Source organism: Strix aluco, chromosome 3, assembly GCF_031877795.1.
Source record: "Strix aluco isolate bStrAlu1 chromosome 3, bStrAlu1.hap1, whole genome shotgun sequence".
Classification (NCBI taxonomy): Eukaryota; Metazoa; Chordata; class Aves; order Strigiformes; family Strigidae; genus Strix; species Strix aluco.
Window position 1 is genome coordinate 8,146,452 of NC_133933.1, and position 20,395 is coordinate 8,166,846.

The 20,395-nt window shown below is 43.3% G+C and overlaps 1 protein-coding gene across 2 annotated transcripts; it reads left to right on the plus strand.

Moving 5' to 3' along the window:
• Positions 1 to 3,748: 3,748 nt before the first annotated feature.
• Positions 3,749 to 15,525, plus strand: CNRIP1 (cannabinoid receptor interacting protein 1). 2 transcript variants are annotated; one of them, XM_074817266.1, is made up of 3 exons: positions 3,749 to 4,251; positions 4,923 to 5,067; positions 14,806 to 15,525. In XM_074817266.1, the coding sequence occupies exons 1-3, from the start codon at positions 4,073 to 4,075 to the stop codon at positions 14,884 to 14,886; spliced, it is 405 nt and encodes a 134-aa protein (XP_074673367.1). In that variant the 5' UTR covers positions 3,749 to 4,072; the 3' UTR covers positions 14,887 to 15,525. The 2 variants fall into 2 exon arrangements, with proteins under 2 accessions (XP_074673367.1, XP_074673366.1); XM_074817265.1 differs by lacking the exon at positions 14,806 to 15,525 and adding an exon at positions 9,739 to 11,196 and having other exon boundaries at positions 3,777 to 4,251.
• The last annotated feature ends 4,870 nt before the right edge of the window (positions 15,526 to 20,395 follow it).

Consider the following 20,395-nt stretch of genomic DNA (forward strand, 5'->3'; position numbering starts at 1 on the left):
ATTTAAACAAAAAAAAAAGTGATCAACCACATTTATCTGAGCAAGGGATCTAGCTGAGAGACTGATGGGCGTTTATACTGAAAATTGGAACCATATCTTTGCAAATAAACGTGTCAGCTGCAAGGAAGACAGGCGGTTTCTCAGCTTGTTACTTCAGCTTCACTGCTCTCTCTACGAGCCTTGCAGAGCTGCTCTTCAAACACGTTTGCTGCATTGTAAATGCCGTAAGCCTGCTCCATCTGTAACACAGCACGTGAGTTCTCCATAAATATGCATCTCTCCAGCAAATCAAGCTGCATTTCCAGGGGAAATTAAATCAAATGCCCAATGTTCAAAATGATTGGCTACATGGGAAAAAATAATATGCACAAGTGGTTTGCAAAGGTGATAGACTCAGTCCGGCTTATAGTTCAGTAAAACTCTTTCTCACTTCTGCGCAGAGGCAGAGGTCTCAAAAGAATTACAGTATTAAATGGAGAGCTGGCAGGTGCAAGTCTCAGCACAATTCACTCCATACGGAATCACACATATGACTATTTTTAGCAAGCGAGAGATTGTGGCTTTGGATCCACTTCTCAAAAAGAAACCCAAACCCGGAACATTTCCAAATTTAGCACTGTGTTAGGAAAGGAATCAGAGAGGAGAAAGCATGAAAAGACTGTTACAGGTATTGTCCATGTCACCTTGGAATCTAAATGCTGTGGGCTGGCTGCCATAAATGAACCATCTTGTGCTGACCTCAGGCACATTTTATATATTTAATTATTGTGGAGTTATGCACCAGGATTAGTGCATTAACTCTAAGTGGGAAGGACTGCATAAATGATAATACTGAAAAGCTTATGCAGTTAACATATTATCATGCATAGAGAGATCACATTGAGTGGATGCAGTCGAGAAACCAAATGGTTTCTAGAATGTTTCTAGAATGTTTTCTAGATAAATTGGACCAGCACAAAGCATAGGCCATGGCTTATCTGCATATTAACTCTGGCTTTTCATTGGATGCATCCTACCTCACCTGTGATGCACTCACCTCTCCCCTGCAGTAGTCCCCCACCAGTGATACATGCAGGTGATGTAGCCGCAGCAGGGAAGGCCTAGGCACAAGAGAGAGGTCTTGGAGGATGACGCTGCAGTGTGAGAAGACTTTCCTAGTTCTGGGAAGAAAAAGAGAGATGAGAACAGCTGTGCATGCTGGGTGCAGCTCACTTGAGGGGGCTCACTACCCCCTTCAAAAGCACTAAGGGGTTCAAAACATAAGACGTTATCAGATCAATGAAAAGCAAAGCAATGCCTATGTTTAAAATTCCTTCTTCATAAAAGTTCTGCTCTCACCACTGTTTCACTTTCACGTGGTAAAACAGTTACTCAGCCTATGCACACGTAATCCATAATATGATGCTTTTTTAGTGTTCTCCCTCAGGTTTGCCACTTTTGCTACAGCGATCTGGAATAAAGTCACAGCCTGATCCGTGTCCAGACAAAGACGATCATTCAGGCAGAAATAATAAGGGAAAAAACCTCGTTATAGATCTGACCTCTCATGTACTTGGGAAACTAATTGCAATCAATGTTTTCAGCTACACACAATTTACTACAACATGATATGTCTGGCCCATGAGGTGAGTAAAACTGATCCCTGGCAATGGCCATTATTCTTCACACACCGCTTTAAGTGATACTATCAGATTCCCCATGTGTAAGGCCTCTGTGATTTCATACTGAATTGCATTGAAACTTACAGAAGCAGCAGTTGCTGCAAGCAAAACTTTCAACAAGCCACAAAGTGCAGCAGTTTCAGCAGAATATAATGAAAAATGAGAATTCTTTTGCAATGAGCAAAAAAGATACGGAGAAACATGAATGGGGTCTTTTGTTACAAGATACATGTCTGTCTATAGCAGCTGCTTCCTCATCTGAAAACCTGTGCATACCCCTTGACTGTCTGATAACTTCCAAGATATTTTCAAGCCCATTCATTGTTGACCTCAACAATGCTTGGAGGGATTCATTTTACCTAACTTTTGGTGGGCTGCTTTCGAGGACCTTTAAAGTCAACAAAGATCTTTGCAACAAATCTAAGGAGTTCAGTGTATGATTTGTGATCAAACATTGACCCCCACTATGGGCTGAGTTGCTCCTGAAACTTACTACTTGATTAGATGCAACTACTCTCTGACTAGGTGCCCTTTGACAATACAAGTCTTAGGTGACTCACCAAGCCCAAAAGATTCTCCTTATACATCAATGTTGATAATGCCGCTGCCTCATCATACACAGGGAAATGTTGGGGGTTTTTTAATACCATTTGTTTCACTCTTGACTGTTTAGTGGGAGAAGCAATGACTGCATCATGTAACAACTTCCCTATAGGGGAGTCCCTGCTGCCAGTGACTGCTATTGAAGGTAGGATGTTACTTACAAAGCTCATCACATACACAGTTCTGAGAGGCAGGGATCATGTCCTGCCCTTATCTTTGTGGAAATCTGGCTGGCTGGACACATTATGAAGTCTATTCTTAGCTGGATACCTAATCAAGGTAAATATGGTAGGATTTTTTGTTTGTTTGTTTGTTTGCAGAGGTTGTTTTCAACAGAATGTATTCTTTTGCTTAATGTTCACAATAAAATTAATTCCCTAATTAACTTGCATGCACTAAGAAATGCAGCTGGGTAATGCTGTATTTTCCATTTGGCTTAGCAATACTACGTTTTACCACCATGTGTATAACCCAGCTTTGGGAAAACAAAGAAAAGGTCAGGTCCAGTGCAACATGTAGCTGTGAAATTCTCCTAACAAAATCATTAATTCTGCCATAACATCCAATCAAACAAAAAATATATCTGTGGCCCAAGTCCCGTGTCAGCCATAAGAATGTTGCAGTTTTAACAGCAAACAAGAACAAATGCAAAAGAATGGAAAGGATGCACAAACCTGCTCCTGGGTTAAAAGCAATCTCTAACTGTTAGGTGGGAATGAGACCTGTGGAGAGTTGAATTATGGTACGACTTGCAGTTTCAAAGATTCTTCTCCTTGAAGAAGTGGTACCAGCCATAAGTAAAGAGTAGTATTAGACTTAAAGAAATGAGGATCTGATCCTGCAATTAGAGAGGGTTTTTTTCTATTAAAATAAGAAGATTGCAATAAAGTGATTTAAAAAAAATCTCAACAGAAACCCTAAACCAAATATTGATGTTGACCTCAGAGAACAAGAAACTGACCCTCAGTCTAGGCATGCTGGCTCACAAAAACCTTTTTGCCATACAGGGAGAGAGAAAGAGCCCCAAAACCCCATCTTTGCTCTCCGCCCTCCCCTCCCTCTCGGGCACCTCTGGCTGTTGCGTGCCGCCAGGCAGATGCTTCAGCCCAGCCCCGAGGGCTCGAACAGCCCGCGGGGGACGGCTCCCGGCGGCGACGGGCGAGGCGCACAGAGGGGCGGTTGGGAGGGGGCTCCCCCCCCGGCGGGGCGGTTGGGAGGGGGCTGTCCCCCCCGGTGGGGCGGTTGGGAGGGGGCTGTCCCCAGCGGGGTGGTTGGGAGGGGTATCCCCCCCGGTGGGGCGGTTGGGAGGGGGCTGCCCCCAGCGCGCTGCCCGCCGGCGGAGGAGCCCGGCGGGTCCCTCCCGCCCCGCCCGCGCCGCTGTCCGTGGTGCTGAACGGCGGCGGCGCCCCGCCCGGTGCGGGGCCCCCGCGCTCCCTCCGGGGCGAACGGCGGGATTAAGGCTGCAGTAATCGGGGCCGGATTAACTCCCTGGAAACCGGCTGTTATCTGAGCAGCTGCAAATGTCCCCCAGCCCGGGAGATCGGGGAGGATGGGGGGGGTGTGGTGCATCCGCCGCCCAGATGCTGCGCCGCGATTAGGGGGAGGGAAAAACCAAATAGATCATCCGCTGCTTTTGGGAAGGGCAGGGCTGGCTGGGATCCGGCAGCCCCTCCTCTTCCTCCTCCCTCCTCCTCTTCCTCTCCCTCGCAGCCTCGCTCTCCTGTCCCGGCCAGCCGCCTTCCGCGGAGGGGGCGAGACGAGCGCAAAGCCCGCGGCCCCCCCCCTCCCCCCCGCCCCGGCGACAAGCGATGGGCGACATCCCCGGCCTCGTGAAAATCAGCGTCTCCCTCAAAATCCAGCCCAACGACGGGGCGGTGTATTTCAAGGTGGACGGGCAGCGCTTCGGCCAGAACCGCACCATCAAGCTGCTGACCGGGGCCAAGTACAAGATCGAGGTGGCCCTACGGCCCGGCACCGTCCAGGCCACGTAAGTGCAGCCTCCCCGCTCGGGGCGGCTCCCCCCGCTCGGCCTTCCCCGCTCCTTTAGTTTTGAGAGGTTTAATATTTTTTCCCGGCAGGCTGACAGCACGGAGTTTCCGTGATTTTTCGCTCCCCGCCCCTTTTGGTTCTGTGGCCCCGTTTTTAGGTCCGTGGCCAGCTGTTCCCGGGCTCTGCCCGGCTGGCTCGGGAGTGAGGCCGCGTTAGGGAGCCGCTCCCTGCCCACCTTCTCCCGGAGCCCCTTTTCTCCCCCCCCTTGCCCGCGGTTTGCCCTGGAGGCAGAGGGAAGAGGCCCCTCTGGCTGCAGCCCAAGCCCCGCTGCAGCACGGCAAAGCAGAGACTGGGACCAGGGCGGATTGCAGCTGGGGAACCAGCTCTGGGTGGAGGGGCGGCCCTGGAGAAGAGCTTCAACTAACCTCTCCCCCGCTACTCCAGATCAGATCCCTCCCGCCTTTCTTTTCGACACCTTCCTTGGGTGACTGCAGAGCCCTGACATTTTTCAGGAGCCCCAGTGAGTCAGCAGCAGCTGCAAGGCTGCTGAAATCCCTGAAGCATCCCCCAGCAGAGAGGCTGCCAGGCTGCCAGCCAGCGTGCTGGCTCCAAGCTGCCAGGAATGGGGAGTGAAGGGCTGGTGCAAGGCTGGATCCTCTCTCTTTGCAGGACAATGGGCATCGGCGGCGTCAATGTCCCCCTGGAAGAGATATCGAGGGATGCGCAGGTGGCCTCTTACACAGGCATCTACGACACAGAAGGGGTGCCCCATACCAAGAGCGGGGAGAGACAGCCCATCCAGGTCAACATGCAGGTACGTGGTACCCCCAGCCTGGCACAGGGAGGCAAGGGGCGGGGGGGGGGGGTTGACTCCTGGAGAGAAGTGTCGAGGTCAAATATTCCAGGGCAAAGACTGATCACAGCTGCTGCCCTCCTCCTTCTTTGCTCTGCACTGGTAAGACTGCTGGTGGGCGCGTAGCTGGAAAACACAAACCCTGCTTCCCAAGGGGAAGTCAGGAGAGCAGCAAGGGCCACGAAGTAGTAGGGGGATTTCTAGAGACCAGCAAAGCCCTTGGGGTGTTGCAGCAGAAAGAAATGAGCGCTGAACCCCTCGCCTCTTCTGCAGGACATATTACAGACTTCAGGCCACGCCCACCAAGGTCCCAGGCTTAGAATCCAAGCGCTTGGCATACAGGGACCCCCCTTTTGCCTGCCAGCACTGCCAGGTTTTTTGGAGTAGAGCACACCCGAAGCACAAGGGGTGACCACCCTCCCCTTCCACCTGTCACCTGCAGGATGCCTGAGGGCCTGCCAGAGGCTGAAAGCATGCGTGAGCACACCCCCACAGCCCCCCAAAGGCTGTCTTCTCCCCTTCTTTCCCCATACACTTCCATTATCACATTATCTCTGCATTCACTAACCTAAGGTCTTATTCAAGTGGCTCCTCACCCCAACCTTAAAGAGAAGCTCCAAGGGCCAGAATCGATATATGCCATGGCCCCAAAGTGAGATGACGAAAGCTCCAGCCCATAAGGCAGCAGAGCTGACAGAAGACAGGAAGAGCAGCAGGCAGATTTCCACACACCCTCTGGGTGGTGCGCTCAGGGTGTAGAGGGAGATTTGGTTAGTTCTGGCTTTGGTTTGGCTGTTTGGGTTTTTTCCGCTCTCCTGATTACAGCTGTGAGGGATTCCTGCTGTTTATTCTATGCCTCCTGCACCAAAAGGGGAAACAAGGCAGTAAGCCATCTTCATCTGAAGCTCTCTTAAGGGTCTGTTCCAACTTTTACAAGCTTAGGACCTTGCCAAGCCCACCAGATTTCAGCTTTTTCTCACATTTGCTCACTGCACACAAGATTTCATCTTGATCTTTATCTTCACTACTTTTTCCTGTAATCATCATTTAGCACAACAATCCCCTTCTGAATAAGAACTGTTAACATCTCCATTTGGAGTTTCTAATAATTACAGCATGCCTAACTTAGTTTTGGAGACCCACATTACATTAACAGTTACCACTTCATAATCTTAGCTTAGTAAGACTACCCTGAAGTATTTGTCCACATTAATCACTTTTCTATACAGTCAACTCCCAGGAAGACCAAACGCCCAGTATGACTTCTCAACCAGCAGAACAGGGCTGCTGGATGCCACTGTTGAGTTACATTTCACAATGTCCTTATACCAGGAGGTGAAAGGGCAGCGCTCCCAAAAAAACAGCCGCTTTGACTATGGCATCCCTGGTTTGGTACCTTTACCCATAAGCATTGCACTAATGGGAACTCTGAAAATCTGAAAGTTTAACTTTTCTTACGGAGAAAACCAAGTCAAATTGTAAATGAAGTAATTCCAAGAAATGCAAGGAAGGTCTGATTTTCAGACAGAAGCTCTGAGATGGTTTGTTGCAGCATCAGAATGAGTAGCCACAATATTTGTCCCAACAGTTGCTTTCACAAATCAAATCTGTGGATATTAACCAGGAAGCTAAGAGAGTTTTCAAGCATTAAGCAGGTCCTCAACCCCTTTTAGGGTTTGATTTTGATAGATAGGTTCTTCAGTACAGACTTAGACATCCACAACTGATAGTTTGAAGTATTAAATATAGGAAACTCAACAGGGATTTACATGTGTAACTCATAGCTAGACAGAGCCATAACAGATAGCCCAGTCTGAAAACTGCTTCTAATACCTACTTCCTGAATCTTCAAAACTGGACTTACTGCATACAGCTTTAAGTTTTGCTTCGACATGAGGAACTTCTGCTTCCACTTCCTTTTCTAGAACAGGCAGGATCCTTATGCATCCTAGGGAGATAAGGACGCTATTTAAGGCATAAAATATGAAATCACATTAGAAATAAATAGATTGTGAGGTCAGTCCTGCAGTTAAAAACTGGTCTGAGACTGCCAATCTAATGCCTGAAAGACAGAAGGTCCATCAAGGTCCCTAAGAATTTATTTCCCATCTGCTCTAAAACTTTAAACAAACAATTCTTTGTGCTCCTACTTTAACTGGCTAGTAGACATCTGACCTGTTAAAGCCATAGTTTATGCATGTAAAACAACAATTCTGTTTCTGAATTCCAGAATCTGAGGATGCGTTTCTGTTACCTGAATGCTCAATTATGCACACTATCCAGAAACTGCTAAACTGTCTAGCAAATGGTGTAAACAAAGTTAGAAACCTCTCTGGGTCTCATTTTATTCTTGGTCAGACTAGACTAAGATTGAATAAAGAAGCTAGACCTCTATTCCCAGTAATAAAGAGCCATCAAATCATCCTAGCATGCAAATTCAGAGGGAGTGATTAAATAACTATTCATGCCTATAGCACTGCGTGACAGAATAGCAGACAGGGAAATAGGCTTCTAAGCCTCACCTACAAAGGGTAGGGCCATCCCTCCGCCCTGGGAAAGCCCATGTACAGGTCCAGTGGAGGAGCCAGGATTCAGCTGCAGGAGCCACAGGAATTAAGGGGAGCTCTGAGGATGCAGATTGCTCACTATGCCACAGAGCTGCTGCAGGCGCTAAGTACAGGGCTGAGGGGGGGAGGCACATGGTAGTAGAAAAGCTCTGCAATTAATTCTTTCCTTCTGGAAATCCATAGCAGTCAAACTACTCAGGGTAGCTCAGCAAACTGGGTCATTGGAGGAAGAAAGAATTTGTTTTCTTCCTCTATCTTGGTGAAATTCAGATCCTCCATACATTAATGAAATTAAATGCTGCTCTTGTATCATATCACCTTCTACAAATGCTATTAAAATGCCTTTTCTTTCTCTTTCCACACTGAGGGTGGCTGACACTACTCTGACAATTTCTCTTTGTAGACTGTGCACAGTAATATCCAATGTGCTTAACCTTTACTGTCTTGCATCATGAGCGTATCAGGATTACTATCAAAGATGATTAATTAAAAAATTCCTTAATTAAGATTTTAGTTACTAGGAGAGAGAAAATAGCCTGTACACTTGATTCTCTCTTTGTCAAAGGAAGCAGCAGAAATAGTTCAGCTACTCCTTTAAGGTAACACTTGGAACTGGAGCCAAATAAAAACCTTCCACTAACAGCACACAATTCTGGTAACTTAAATTTAGACTTGACAACAGCACAGTGGGCTGGCGGAAGGTTTAAAGCAATGTCCATTAGGCAGCAGCAGCAGCAGCTTACAAACCACATCTTGAACTAAAAAAACCCAAACGTGTCCTTCTGAGAAAACTGGATACAGGAGGCTCTGCTTACAACTCAGGAAGAGTCACTTTGTAGAAGGCCTTTCATACTGACTTTGCAAGTGTGATCATAATAGGCAGATGATCAGAGGTCAGATCCCAGGCACATGATGGGAAAACAGTCAAGTGAAGAAGCTGTCATTAAAGTGAGTGATGGAAATATTTAAAAGGAAGAAATGTTGAAGAACAGTGCTGTTCAGTAGCACTGAATCCACTATCTAGTATCTTCTAACAGCATACACAAGCCCTACTACTGGGACCAGCAGCAGTACATATAGGCCTCACACCCACACTTCAGATTCTCTGCAAGGTCTCAAGGCACATGAATTCAAATTTTATACAACCATAATTGCAATCATAATCTATCCTTGAAAGCCTTGTTCATAGCTGTCTAGCAGTGGCTTAAAAAAATAGGAGATTTTATTCTACAGAATTTAGTATAGCCATAGTCTCATTCACTTCAAAGTTGCAAGCACAATCAGACAACTTACAGTCAATGTCTCACTACTCCTTCACTGTATTAGATACTTACTTGCTAAATACGCTGATTATCTCCTTCCTAGCTTCTGTCACTCATATCTAACTTTGAAAAACTGCACTATCACAGTAAAACTAGCAATTACAGAAATGCACAAAGAACTACTTCTGCTTAAGTTTCATGTCAAATGCGAAACAGAATCCCAGGGAAGGAGTAAGTGGTCTAACAGCAGTGTGTCTCAGTCAAGACACTGCAAACACAAGGCTACAAAATACAGGGACCTTAAAGATTTCAGACTGTGCAAAACAAGGAATCTTCCCAATCCTAACTGCAGTCTCCAGGTATGGTATAAAGGTGAAGTGATGGCCTGTATCACTACAGATCACTGCTACAAGGGCTACAGTACATACAATCCACTTTGAGATCATTGGGTCAGCTACCGCTGTGTCATCTTAGGAATGATTATAGCTTTGATTCTTGCTGTTAGTAACATTTATCCATATGGGAACTTGAACATTTTTACTCCCTTGCCTTTCTCAGATATAAGTGCAAGAGGACAGTGTATGGAGAGTCTGATCCTTCATGTTTTATGTATGCCTAAGCATAAAAGACTTTGTGACTGCTAGAGCAGGCTTTACACATCTTTGATTTATTGACTTGAGAAACAATAACCCTTGCAGCAGCTGTTATACATTCCATACTTTCATTAGAGTGTTGTTCCTCATTAAGAGAGAAACCAACAAAATGATCAACTCTCTAACACTGATACTCCCTCTTCCTCACAGTTTAACGACATTGGTGTTTTTGAAACGGTCTGGCAAGTCAAATTCTACAACTACCACAAACGGGATCATTGCCAATGGGGAAACAGTTTTGGCAGTATTGAGTATGAATGCAAACCAAATGAAACGCGCAGTCTTATGTGGATCAATAAAGAGACCTTCCACTGAAGAGATGTGAAACCAATACTGCTGGACAATCTCCCAAATGAAAAATCTACCTTTTTAAACCAGCAAGAAGCCTTAACAAAGGCATACTGTAACGTTGCTTTGTTGCGTAAGGTTCCAACAACTACGTTGTATGTACAGGTGGTGCCACTAAAATCTTTGCCTATTATTGTATTTTAAGTTTACCATGGCATCTGCAACATTCTTTATCTGACACCCTGAGAATACTGAAAAGTTCATGGTAAAGAATATTTGACAGCTGGGTAGAAAGTCATACCATCATAATACTGTCATAAGTATTTGGATTATTCCCACTAAACAGTTCCACTAGATGTAACAACTTTTGTGAAGTGTTTTGCTTTATTGCTTAGAATTTGGATGCAACGTCACATCGGTGATTTCTGTATTTATATTTGTGTTTGCTCCTAAATCGATGTGATCCTTCAAGCATTTTGTCGTACATGTCATCCCAGTGGACAGCAAAAAGTGAAAATTATGGATATTTGTAGGTTTAGCTAAATGGCAGCTACTGCACTGTTGATATTGTGCTTTCATATCAGGGGATTTGGAAACTCATTTTCCCTTTTGTTAAGTGCTGTAAAATATTCTGTGAAAGGTTTGCTTATTTACCAAATCTCTCAAAATTCTTTGTTGTTAAGTTTCCCAGTCTCTGAAATAGCTTTAGGCAACGGTATAAAACATGCTAACCTGAATGAAGGAAAAGCAATAAATCAGTTGTGGTATCAAAGACATCTAACAACATGGTTAATATCTTAAGATCATACAGTATTCTTGAAAGATATAGCAGCCATAGTTAATTTAGTTCTTAGAGTAAGAGTTCTGGTAGTAATCTCCATTTTTGTTTTAATGACACATTGCTCAAATCAATAAAATCCTACAAATCAACTTTTCCAAGCCGGACCACTGTATTGTACGAAAATCAACAGGATTTCTGACCAACAAATACTCAGTAGTGTGAAGAGAGTAGAGATCCAAGTGCATGTTTATACATGCACTGCACTCTTTCAAGGAAAGATAAGCATGTAAACATTTGCATGGTTATGACTAAAGGTGCTACATAAACACTAGATCAGTGTTTAACACATACAGACAATGAAAAACAAACATCTCTTAGTAAATAAAGCAGGGAAACAAATACACTGTCCCATCCCCAACTTGGGCTGAAGCTGTCAGTTCTTGCATATCTGTTACTCCTTTTGTGAATAATTTGTAAATTGTGTATGTAAATGGTAACCATGACTTTTGATCTTTGTAATAAAGGACTTAAACAATTTCTTCTCTAGTATGACCATCTAAATGAGGTGAAAATACTCTGTCAAAAAAGGCAGTGGTTTTAGGAAGTCAGACAGTAGAGGGTGAGTAGTGCTTTCTGAGAATCCAGTCTAAAGTACCAGAATGTGCTTTACCCAATGCTAGTGTTTCCAGGAAATACAGATCCAATGTGCTAGAATGCGGACAGTTCACGTGGTAACACTCAGTAGAGCTTATTGATCAAATACAACTGCATTTTGTTGCCCTAACATAATGTGGAAAGCAGATGCTTCGGACAGAAGTGAAATATCAAAGAAATACTTTATTCCATTGAATTATTAATCAAAAAGCTTGACTGTCTGCAGATTTCTACAGACAAAAGAGCCTGACAGAAGCACTGATGTAATACACCACTGGAACAGTGAGCTAGCCAGCTGCATTTCTACTCTGAGGCAATATTACACAGGCAAATTTCAATGCGATGAAATTCTAGAAACTATCTTCTGTGTTACCTTCTGTCCTAGACTCTCCCTAGACTACAGAAAGAATTCTTCAAAATGAAAAAAATCAACTGAGCAAATTCAAATGAAATCTGTACTTCAGACGGAAGTGTTATTGCCAGCAGTTTAGCAGAAGATTCCAGATAACAGTCTTCAATGATACCAAACTTCCAGCTGTCAATCAATTTTATCTCTGCACTACTAGAAAGCAATTTTATTCTGCAACTGGCACACTTTGGTTTATTTTGTTGAACTGAAAGCACATCAGCAAGAAATACGTATGATACATAAATTAACAGAGAAAATTCTGCCCTAGTAAAATTTAAATGTGTAATACAGGCCTTCACTTTGAGTTCAGCTTCTAGGAAATCCTTGGCCCACAATGTCCTAGCTCTCCAGCATTTAAGAAGTGTTACAGTGAATAAATCTAGCCTGTCCTGGCACAGGAGGGGTGTTAACTCTCAGCTAGCTGGAAGCACACCTGTCCCAAGGTAAATATTCATGCCCCTATTAATGCCAAATAGGGCACCTCTTTTCTTATGTCCTAGCAGGTCCTGTAGCAATTCAGTTCAGAGGGCAGTCAAGAAAGAGCCTGCAGATGGAGTGAGAAAAGGAAGGAGGAAATGGCCAGACCAACTGTGTCTTGCAGGCTCCATATCCTAAGACTGAACACTACTGCCCAGAATTGCAGGCCCCCTTTTACAGATGGTGGCAATGATAAAAAGGATAAGAACTGGTTAACAGCTTATTTTGGGGAAGGTGTAAATGGCGTTTATCAGCTGTTATGTCCTTCTCCCCTAAATGAGGTTTACATATACAGAAATGTGGCTTGACGGCCTTGCATTATTCCTAAACAGAAGATTAGTCCCGTGGTATTTGTTGAGTATCCACACCACCAGCACTGATACTCTGCACATGGTAAAGCAAAATAGTCCCATCAATTCCCCCTTGCTCAGCAAGTGCTTTGCTAACAAAGCAAACATTTGCTCCTAGTAAAGGAGACCCAAAACTTTAGCAGTTACCTGGAAAGTAATGTTTTGAATTGCTTTCACCCAGGAAACTCTGGTAAATATTCATAAAGCTTGAGTCACTAAGAAACAGTTGCTGTGACAGTTTGATGCAGTATTCAATCAGCAGCATTTAACCTCCAGACAAGTTTGTTCTTTACACAGCTTTTTCTAATTAGTATTTCCATTTTTGTACAGAACTCCAAAATTCAGAACTGGACACAATACACTAAGCTTAAATATATATTTTTATCCATTACAATGTCAGAAAATGCTGACAATATGCAAATCCAGCTGAAGCCACACAGCACTCATATCTGAAGGTTTTATACATGAGAGACTTCAAGATTTTTCTCATGAACTGTCCACAGCCTTTGTTTTCATAAGGAGATTGAAACAAATAGACCAAACCTTTCAGAGTAACTTTTTAATCTATATTTAGGTAGCAGTTAGCACTTTCAGACTGCTGAGTAAAAGTATCTAAAAGCAAGTTATTAGTCATGATTACTACAGTTGCAATCCTGCATTAGATCATTAGAGTTTGCACAAGGATTTGTGTTTAGCACAGCTACTACAGGCTTTTGTATCTCCTACCGTCTGACTGTATCTGAAAAAAGAAATAACACTGTTAAAGTCTCTATGCCCTACTAACACAAGTTAGGGAGGTTTCACTGGCTTCAGCTAAGGCTCTGTCCATCAGTTTGCAGATGCAGAGTGACCCTTACTGATTTCAGGCTAGCAGAGTATCAGAAAACCTCATTTATTACATTCTTCCTATAAAAAAAGATGTGAACAGAACTTCTGTATTGAAGCTGCAAGTGTTTTAACACAAGACTTTTACATGCCAGCAAAGGTTGGTTCCCATTTGGTTACGAGCACCTGCCTCATTCACTATGTAAAATTTTGATGCATGTGCTATGTTAAACAGTTCTATTCTTCTAGGGTCTCCGTGTGAAGCTTTGATTAAATAAGGACGTGGCACACTGTAAATGCTAACCTCTTTTTGAGATCCAAAACAAGTGCTGCAGTTTTCAGAATTCAAAGCATTGAGCACTGCCTTAATAGCTGTGTCAACCCTGAAGCACAAAGCAGCAGTATAATGAGTCTGACAACATTCATGTTTTCCCTTAGCCCTACAAAGCTCACAAGCGATGATTGGAAAGTCCCCTTAGTGCAGCTAATCCAGATCTTTGGCTGGGAGAGACAGGTACTCCTGCCCACAGGCCTTCCCTGCTGCATGCTTGGCAGCTTTCACCAGCATTCCTTGGACTGCTTCCTTTTCCCTTCTCCCTGAGACCAGCATTTATGGTTTCATATCCCTGTGAGCCCTGGCTTTCTGCCTTAGGAAGACAAGGCTGCATCAACCCAGGAAGAGCCAAACCAGTCCTCTCTGCTTCATTTTCTCTGTCCCTACCTCGAAGTTGTTGATTATTCTTTTTATTAGTTGGCACAGCTTAGTTCTGTGCACTCAGGAAGGGCAATCCCATTATCCCTTATATATTACATATAACCTTCAATCCCCCTTATACATTATGTATAGCCTTCTCTGCCTCTTCCTACAGAAGAAATTCACAGGGATTCCAACTGTACCCCAACTATAAATAAGAAGAAAATGACCAGCCACCAAAAAATAAACGAGTGAAGCAGGGCTGCAGAAAGCACTGCTGATGGTTGGTGGTGGAGGTCCTGCAGTATCTGCCATTACAGTGCTGGAGAACTCAGACAACTATGTAGATTGTTTCCACAGTGCTCTAACACTCACTAAATTTCTCTGTATTATAAGATATGCACAAGTGAAGAATCACAAGCTTCTGTGAGCTCTCCCACTGCAATCACTGGAGTTTGTAATCTTTTGACCTGCAGTGAGTTGCATCACTCAGGTATGAGTATATAGTTACAAAGAGACCTTCATTGGAAGCAAGGCCTAAAAGCAATGACAGCTTTTCCATCTCTGTTGATGCTAAAAAATGTTAAATTAAAAAAATAATTCTTAACAGCACATCTGCCTTGACCAAGAGTAAGGCTTTGATATTCTGTTTTTCCTCATTTGGACAAATTTGAGTCTCAATGCTGCCATATACAAGTGCTTCATATGCTATCGTAACATCTTTGTCTCCCTCCCCCAGAGAACAGACACTCCTGCTCCCTTTATCCCAAATAGCAAGGAACAGCCTGGTATCCCATCCGGTAACTTCTGCAGCCTTTGAACAATCCTGAGAGAAGCGATAATAAACAGCTGATGTAGATGAAGGCATGAACCATACGACTGCTGGAGCTAAGCTGGCCCTTCTGCCCATTCTCAGCATGCTAACCCCAAGGGTCGGTGCCATCCTGCTGTTACGGGAGTGACTGGGATAACGTCCTCGGTAATATCTACATTAAGCTACAGTGTATGTGTACAGGGACCAAGTGTTCTCAGAAGCCTGAACTGAATCATTCCGAGTTTAATGTGAACCCCAGAGGGCCTTGTCTGCAGAGAAGTGGCAGCAGCATGCACTAACATCACAACATATACTATTTTCTGACTATGATGGCACTCTTCCACTCAGTCTAAGTTGCTATGCCAACAGATTCACCTAAGATACTTCCATATTTCAGACTTATTGTAGACAACAAGCCCCAGCCAATTCTATGTTTAGTATATATAGTCTAAAATTGGTGCTTTTCTGTTTTGTTTAGGGGGTTTTTTGTTTGCTTTTAATTAACTGTATTACTTCTCTGCCTAAACACTACACTACAGGCAAGCTGAGCAAATGCAAGAAATACCACTGTGTGAAAAATAAAACTGCAGTCATCCCTGTTCTGTATGGAAACTATGTGACAGCACTCCAAAGATTTAAAAGCATTAAAACAAACAAAAAAAAAAAAGTGGCTTCATGTGTCTTTCAGTTCTGTCACAGACTGAACACCGTTCAAGAGGCTTGCAGCATTTTGTCTATCAGAACAAGGCAACAGTCACATATAAATGTGCTGATTTCTCATTTTCAAATGCAAAATGTTTACACTGAACTTTGCTACCCTTGAGGTGGGTGGTTAAGAAACCAAGAAAAAGTGCCAAATGCCTTCCTGGTGCAAAGTTCCCCCAGAACATATGGAGTTAACATGAGGGACAAATTTGCCCCAATATGCTAAAATGTGGATTAACTGCCCTTGCTTAAACCAGAACTGTAAGAATTTAGACCTAACCATTTTAATACAAATTAATATAGAACTCATTGAGGAAATACTTCCAGAGAGGTTGTTTGTTTTAAATACAGTGAAAAGATTTCCTCTACAGATCATTTACCCTATCTTAGAAAAATATATTTTCTTCTCTAGGGATCAAGAGCTAACATTTGTGCTTGCATACAGGTACAGAATCACTTACATAATGAGCTAGCAGAGCTGAAAAATTTCCTGCAGGTTTTTTCTTGTTTTTAAAATAAAACCAGCTATCAATTCTTATTTCCTTCATCTTTAGCCCTGCAATGCCAGCAGCAGCAGCAGCCCTCAAGCACAAATAAGCAAGCAAGGAAGGAATGCTGCCACATACTTAGCTCCAGGGCTCAGATATGATCCAAACAGCACAGGAAAGGGACATTATGAGCCACCTCGTCAATCCTCCTATAGTCTTTATTCTTTGAGAACCATGACTAGGACAGGTAAGTACACTTTTTTCTATGCACTCCATTCTACAAATCGACAAGTGATCATGTCTTATCTGAGACACCAGCTTCTGCCCACATATCTAAAGGGAAACCAGTGGAGGGGCATGAGCTTGGAGTCATGGTACTACAGAAACAGCAAGAGAGACAGGAGACTCTCAAAGCATATTCAAAGACACTGAGCTTTTGACCCACAGGCAGCAGAGGAACAGTCACTAGTAGTCTTCACATGAAAATATAACAATACCAGAGAACACACCCCCCCCCCAATTCTTTTGGTCATCTTCCAACTCGGTCACCTCTAATACTCCTTCCAGGTTCTGCTAGAAAGACTGCTCCTAGCCTCAAAGGTCTCTTAAAGAACTTCCCATGGTTTTTACTGGTAAGTAGCTTTAAGCTTCTGGTTCGCTAAGCTCAGTGTCAGTAACTTTCCACACATTTCATACCAATCTCAAAACTTTTCAGATCTCACTAGAGCATTCTCCAGGCAGTCAGTAGTTGCTAGTGAGTACTGTCATAGCTCACCTGCCATCCCCTAAGGTCCCATCTCATCTTTCACCCATAATGGAGAGACAGAAAAGACTCTCTTCTCTCACCATTTGTTGTTCACTCAACAAATCAAACTCATTTGCCTTGAAGGCTCTGCAGTAAGTAGCTACTCACAAAACTTGTAAGGCCCCCAGTCATTCAATAACTTTTAATGTAATAATCCAAGGGGGTGGGAGAAGCAGCACTATATTCCATATTATGGGATATGCAAGGAAGCCCTTACACCTCCTTACAGAGAGGGGCGTACCAAGTAAGTACATCAACACCCTGTGCAGCAGCACTACTCGGAGATACTAGGAAGCACTCAAAGCAGAAGTCAGCACAGCTTGGCCAGGCAGGATTCATCGCTCTGGTTTTGTGCCACTTCCTACTCAAGTAGCATCACTGCAGTCTGTGAGCTGCATTCCCGTGAGGCACAGCTACAACAAAAAAGAACAAGTAGCTAAGGGAATCAGAGAGCACTTCTTAGTTCCCAGGTCAGGGTACATGCCCTGTCTGAACCCAAATTCAACACCAGGATAAAATGTGGACACACTGCATCCTATCTTCCCACAGAAATGAAACCTTGGTGAACAGTCCAGGTGTAAATCAAGACTGAGGGATACAGAGATCTATAGAAGGAACCCTGGATAGAACATAGTGTTAACCTGCATCACACCATGGCCAGGCTAGCCTCATAGCAACTGTCTCACCCATCTTTATTCTAATCAAAACACCAAAATCTAGACATTAACCATGTTACCATCACAGCCTTCTTACCTGCTCTGCCACTACTGATTCTCTTGAAGAGCAGACTATGAAGAGGATAACTTTATACCGGGAGAAGAGGCACAGATTCTCCCCAGTTAGCACACATTACCTGTTTTCACTTCTCTGGCTCCAAAGACAAATCTAAACTGTTTAGCAATCCACTTTCTGACAAGTTCTTCATGCAAGCTATTCTTGGCTGTGAAAAAATCACGAAACTGGAATCCTAAGATCCAAACTGATTATTTCTGCAGAAAGCACCATTTTCACATTGTTCTCCCTCCAGAAAGGAAGTGTTGTCTCTGTCAAGACAGCGTAAGGTAGCCCAGGAAAACTCACAGGCAAACTTCACTGTCACTGTTCCCATTTACTTGTTCTAAAGACCAGAGTAATTTTCTTTTTATTTTTCAGATTCTTCATTCCTTCATGCTACAAATTGTGATGTAAGCTAATAATTTGTGTGGACAAACAATGCAATTACTTAAAGAGCCACCTGGTTTTCTCTTTTACAATATATCTGGTAAAAGTGCTTATCAGTTCTTATTTTCTGGAGAGAAAGATGACAAGACACATATTCATATGTATATTCACACACACAAGCACATGCAAAGAAGTGTTTTAAATGTGTTGAACGTTAGCCCTGATTTTAAAGATTAGTTACAAATAAGAAGGGCCAAAACCCAAGTTAACAGCAAGTTCAAGTGTCAAATCTAGGAAATCTTCCTCCTTTATGTGCTCATTACATGCATCATGCAAACACCTTCCATTCCATGAGATTCAAGCTTGTGTTACTCCACATTTTATTTGATATTGGAGAACTTCAATTGAGGAGAAAAAAGGTGGAATCAATTTTAGTCCATCTCCTACTTTCCTTCTGGGTTTTTATTAGTCATAGAAATGCAAGATTAAATGAGGTAATGTTCCTTAGGATGCTGTGAAAAAGGAGGCTGGCTCTATCATGTATCAGATCACTTATGAGTTACCTGCTGTGTAGCCCCTTTGATGCAGAATTCCTGGAGGAGGACAAGGCATTAGTGCAATCTGCATCAGGTAATCCAAACCAGTGCTTTAAATTACTGCAAAAACACCAGAACATCTCTCTGCAGTTCTGTTTCATTCATGGTCTAACAAATCTTCACAAATTTTTCACTTCATTTAAAGTGAGCAGGTATAAAGAAAATATATAATAAAGAATAAATGCCCAGCTCTGGTAAGTTTTCTCCTCTGTATTTTTATCATTATTTCAATTCCCATGGATCCAGTAAAAGAAAATTAACTGCTGAGGATTCAGGGATTTGAAGTAATGTTCTTCCAGCTCACAGTTCCTTCACAGAAATCACTAAAAACACAGTAAAACTTTTACTTTGCTTTTGTTCTCAGTAGTATATCTCACCGAACCAGGGAACTTTTGGAGACTAATTTCCTGTCCACCTCTCGTGGATTCTCTGGTGTTTTAATATTATGGTTAAACTCATATAGCAGCCCCTCTGTCATCATGGACACTAATTTCAATCACTGCACTCTGTTCAGATACGTAATTTCATAAAACTCGAAGCAACTCAGCCTCTCTTTCAATTTTCATGAAAAACATTTATCATTGGGGGTGGAGGCGTGCAGAGGAGGAAGAGCAAGGCAGAGTGTTCTCAACACAATCTTCAATTTCTTAAGAAACCAGACTAGAATTTCCAGAGGGAAAAAAGCCGCGATCAAAAATACTCCAGGCAATCACTAGATGGTGCTACTAAGAGGAAATATGTACCATGAAGGAACTTTAAAAACCCCGGAGCCATCTGTAAGCCACATGAAAAAGACTCCCCATCCCATTTGTAACTGTGTAGGCCAACTTCTCCCACACAAACACACTACAATCTTGCAGAACCTAGAGCAAGTACTTACAGGCAGAAGGGATTCCCCTTCACTACTGCTGAGGTTTTTTAAATTCAAATTGGCACCTGAAGAGCAGCAGCCACTGAGTGCTCTGTGGTCCAGATGGAGAGCAGAGACAGACAGAGGTGCACGTTGCTCAGGCAGTACTGAACCTCCCTAACAGGGCACCTCTGCCAGCACCCCTCGTTACCCTGACTTTGGCCATCGTTGCATGCAGTCTCATGAGAAGTGTCTGCTTTCCCACAGGTTCAGGAGCTTGCATTTCTCGACATGCACAATCATAAGGACTATTCATCCAAGCTATAGGACCCTCACGGTTCTTAGAAATAAGGATACTACTTCCTGAATAGAGCAACTATTGCCTGCTTCAAAGATAACTCCAAACTACATAAAAATGAGCAGGTACACCATAAATTTCTAAAGACAGAACCAATCTCACTTCACCATTACATATCACAAAGAATGTGCCACATCAAATGCTCTGTAACCAAAGTTACATCCATGTTGCTGTGTGCCACAAGGTAGAACCCAGCTAGCTCTGAACAAGATCCTAATTTAGCATTTTGCTAATTAACAGGATCCCAATACCCAACCTAAACACAGCATTTTTCTGCAGTGGGTCAGCACACTCTGTGCTGTCTCAGTCCTCTACCTGGCAATGAATCCGGGTTGGTAAATTTAAATCTCCTCTGTAATGCTAAATGATCTCTCTCCCCACCCCCTTCGAAGTGCTTCGTTCTCAGGGGAATAACATTAGCATTTATGGAAGTAAACGCCTCAGGGTTTTGCTAACGTGCTAATGAGCTAGAGCCTTCCACCTTCAGATCACAAGCATGAATCCTATTCAGCTCAAAGGTAAAAATACTGTTTCTAGCAGAAATTTGATATT

Coding starts and splice junctions, on each gene's coding strand:
- CNRIP1 (XM_074817265.1), top strand. CDS start 4,073: ATGGGCGACATCCCCGGCCTCGTGAAAATCAGCGTCTCCCTCAAAATC. Junction 4,252..4,922: donor CCCGGCACCGTCCAGGCCAC/GTAAGTGCAGCC, acceptor CTCTCTTTGCAG/GACAATGGGCATCGGCGGCG. Junction 5,068..9,738: donor CCATCCAGGTCAACATGCAG/GTACGTGGTACC, acceptor TCTTCCTCACAG/TTTAACGACATTGGTGTTTT.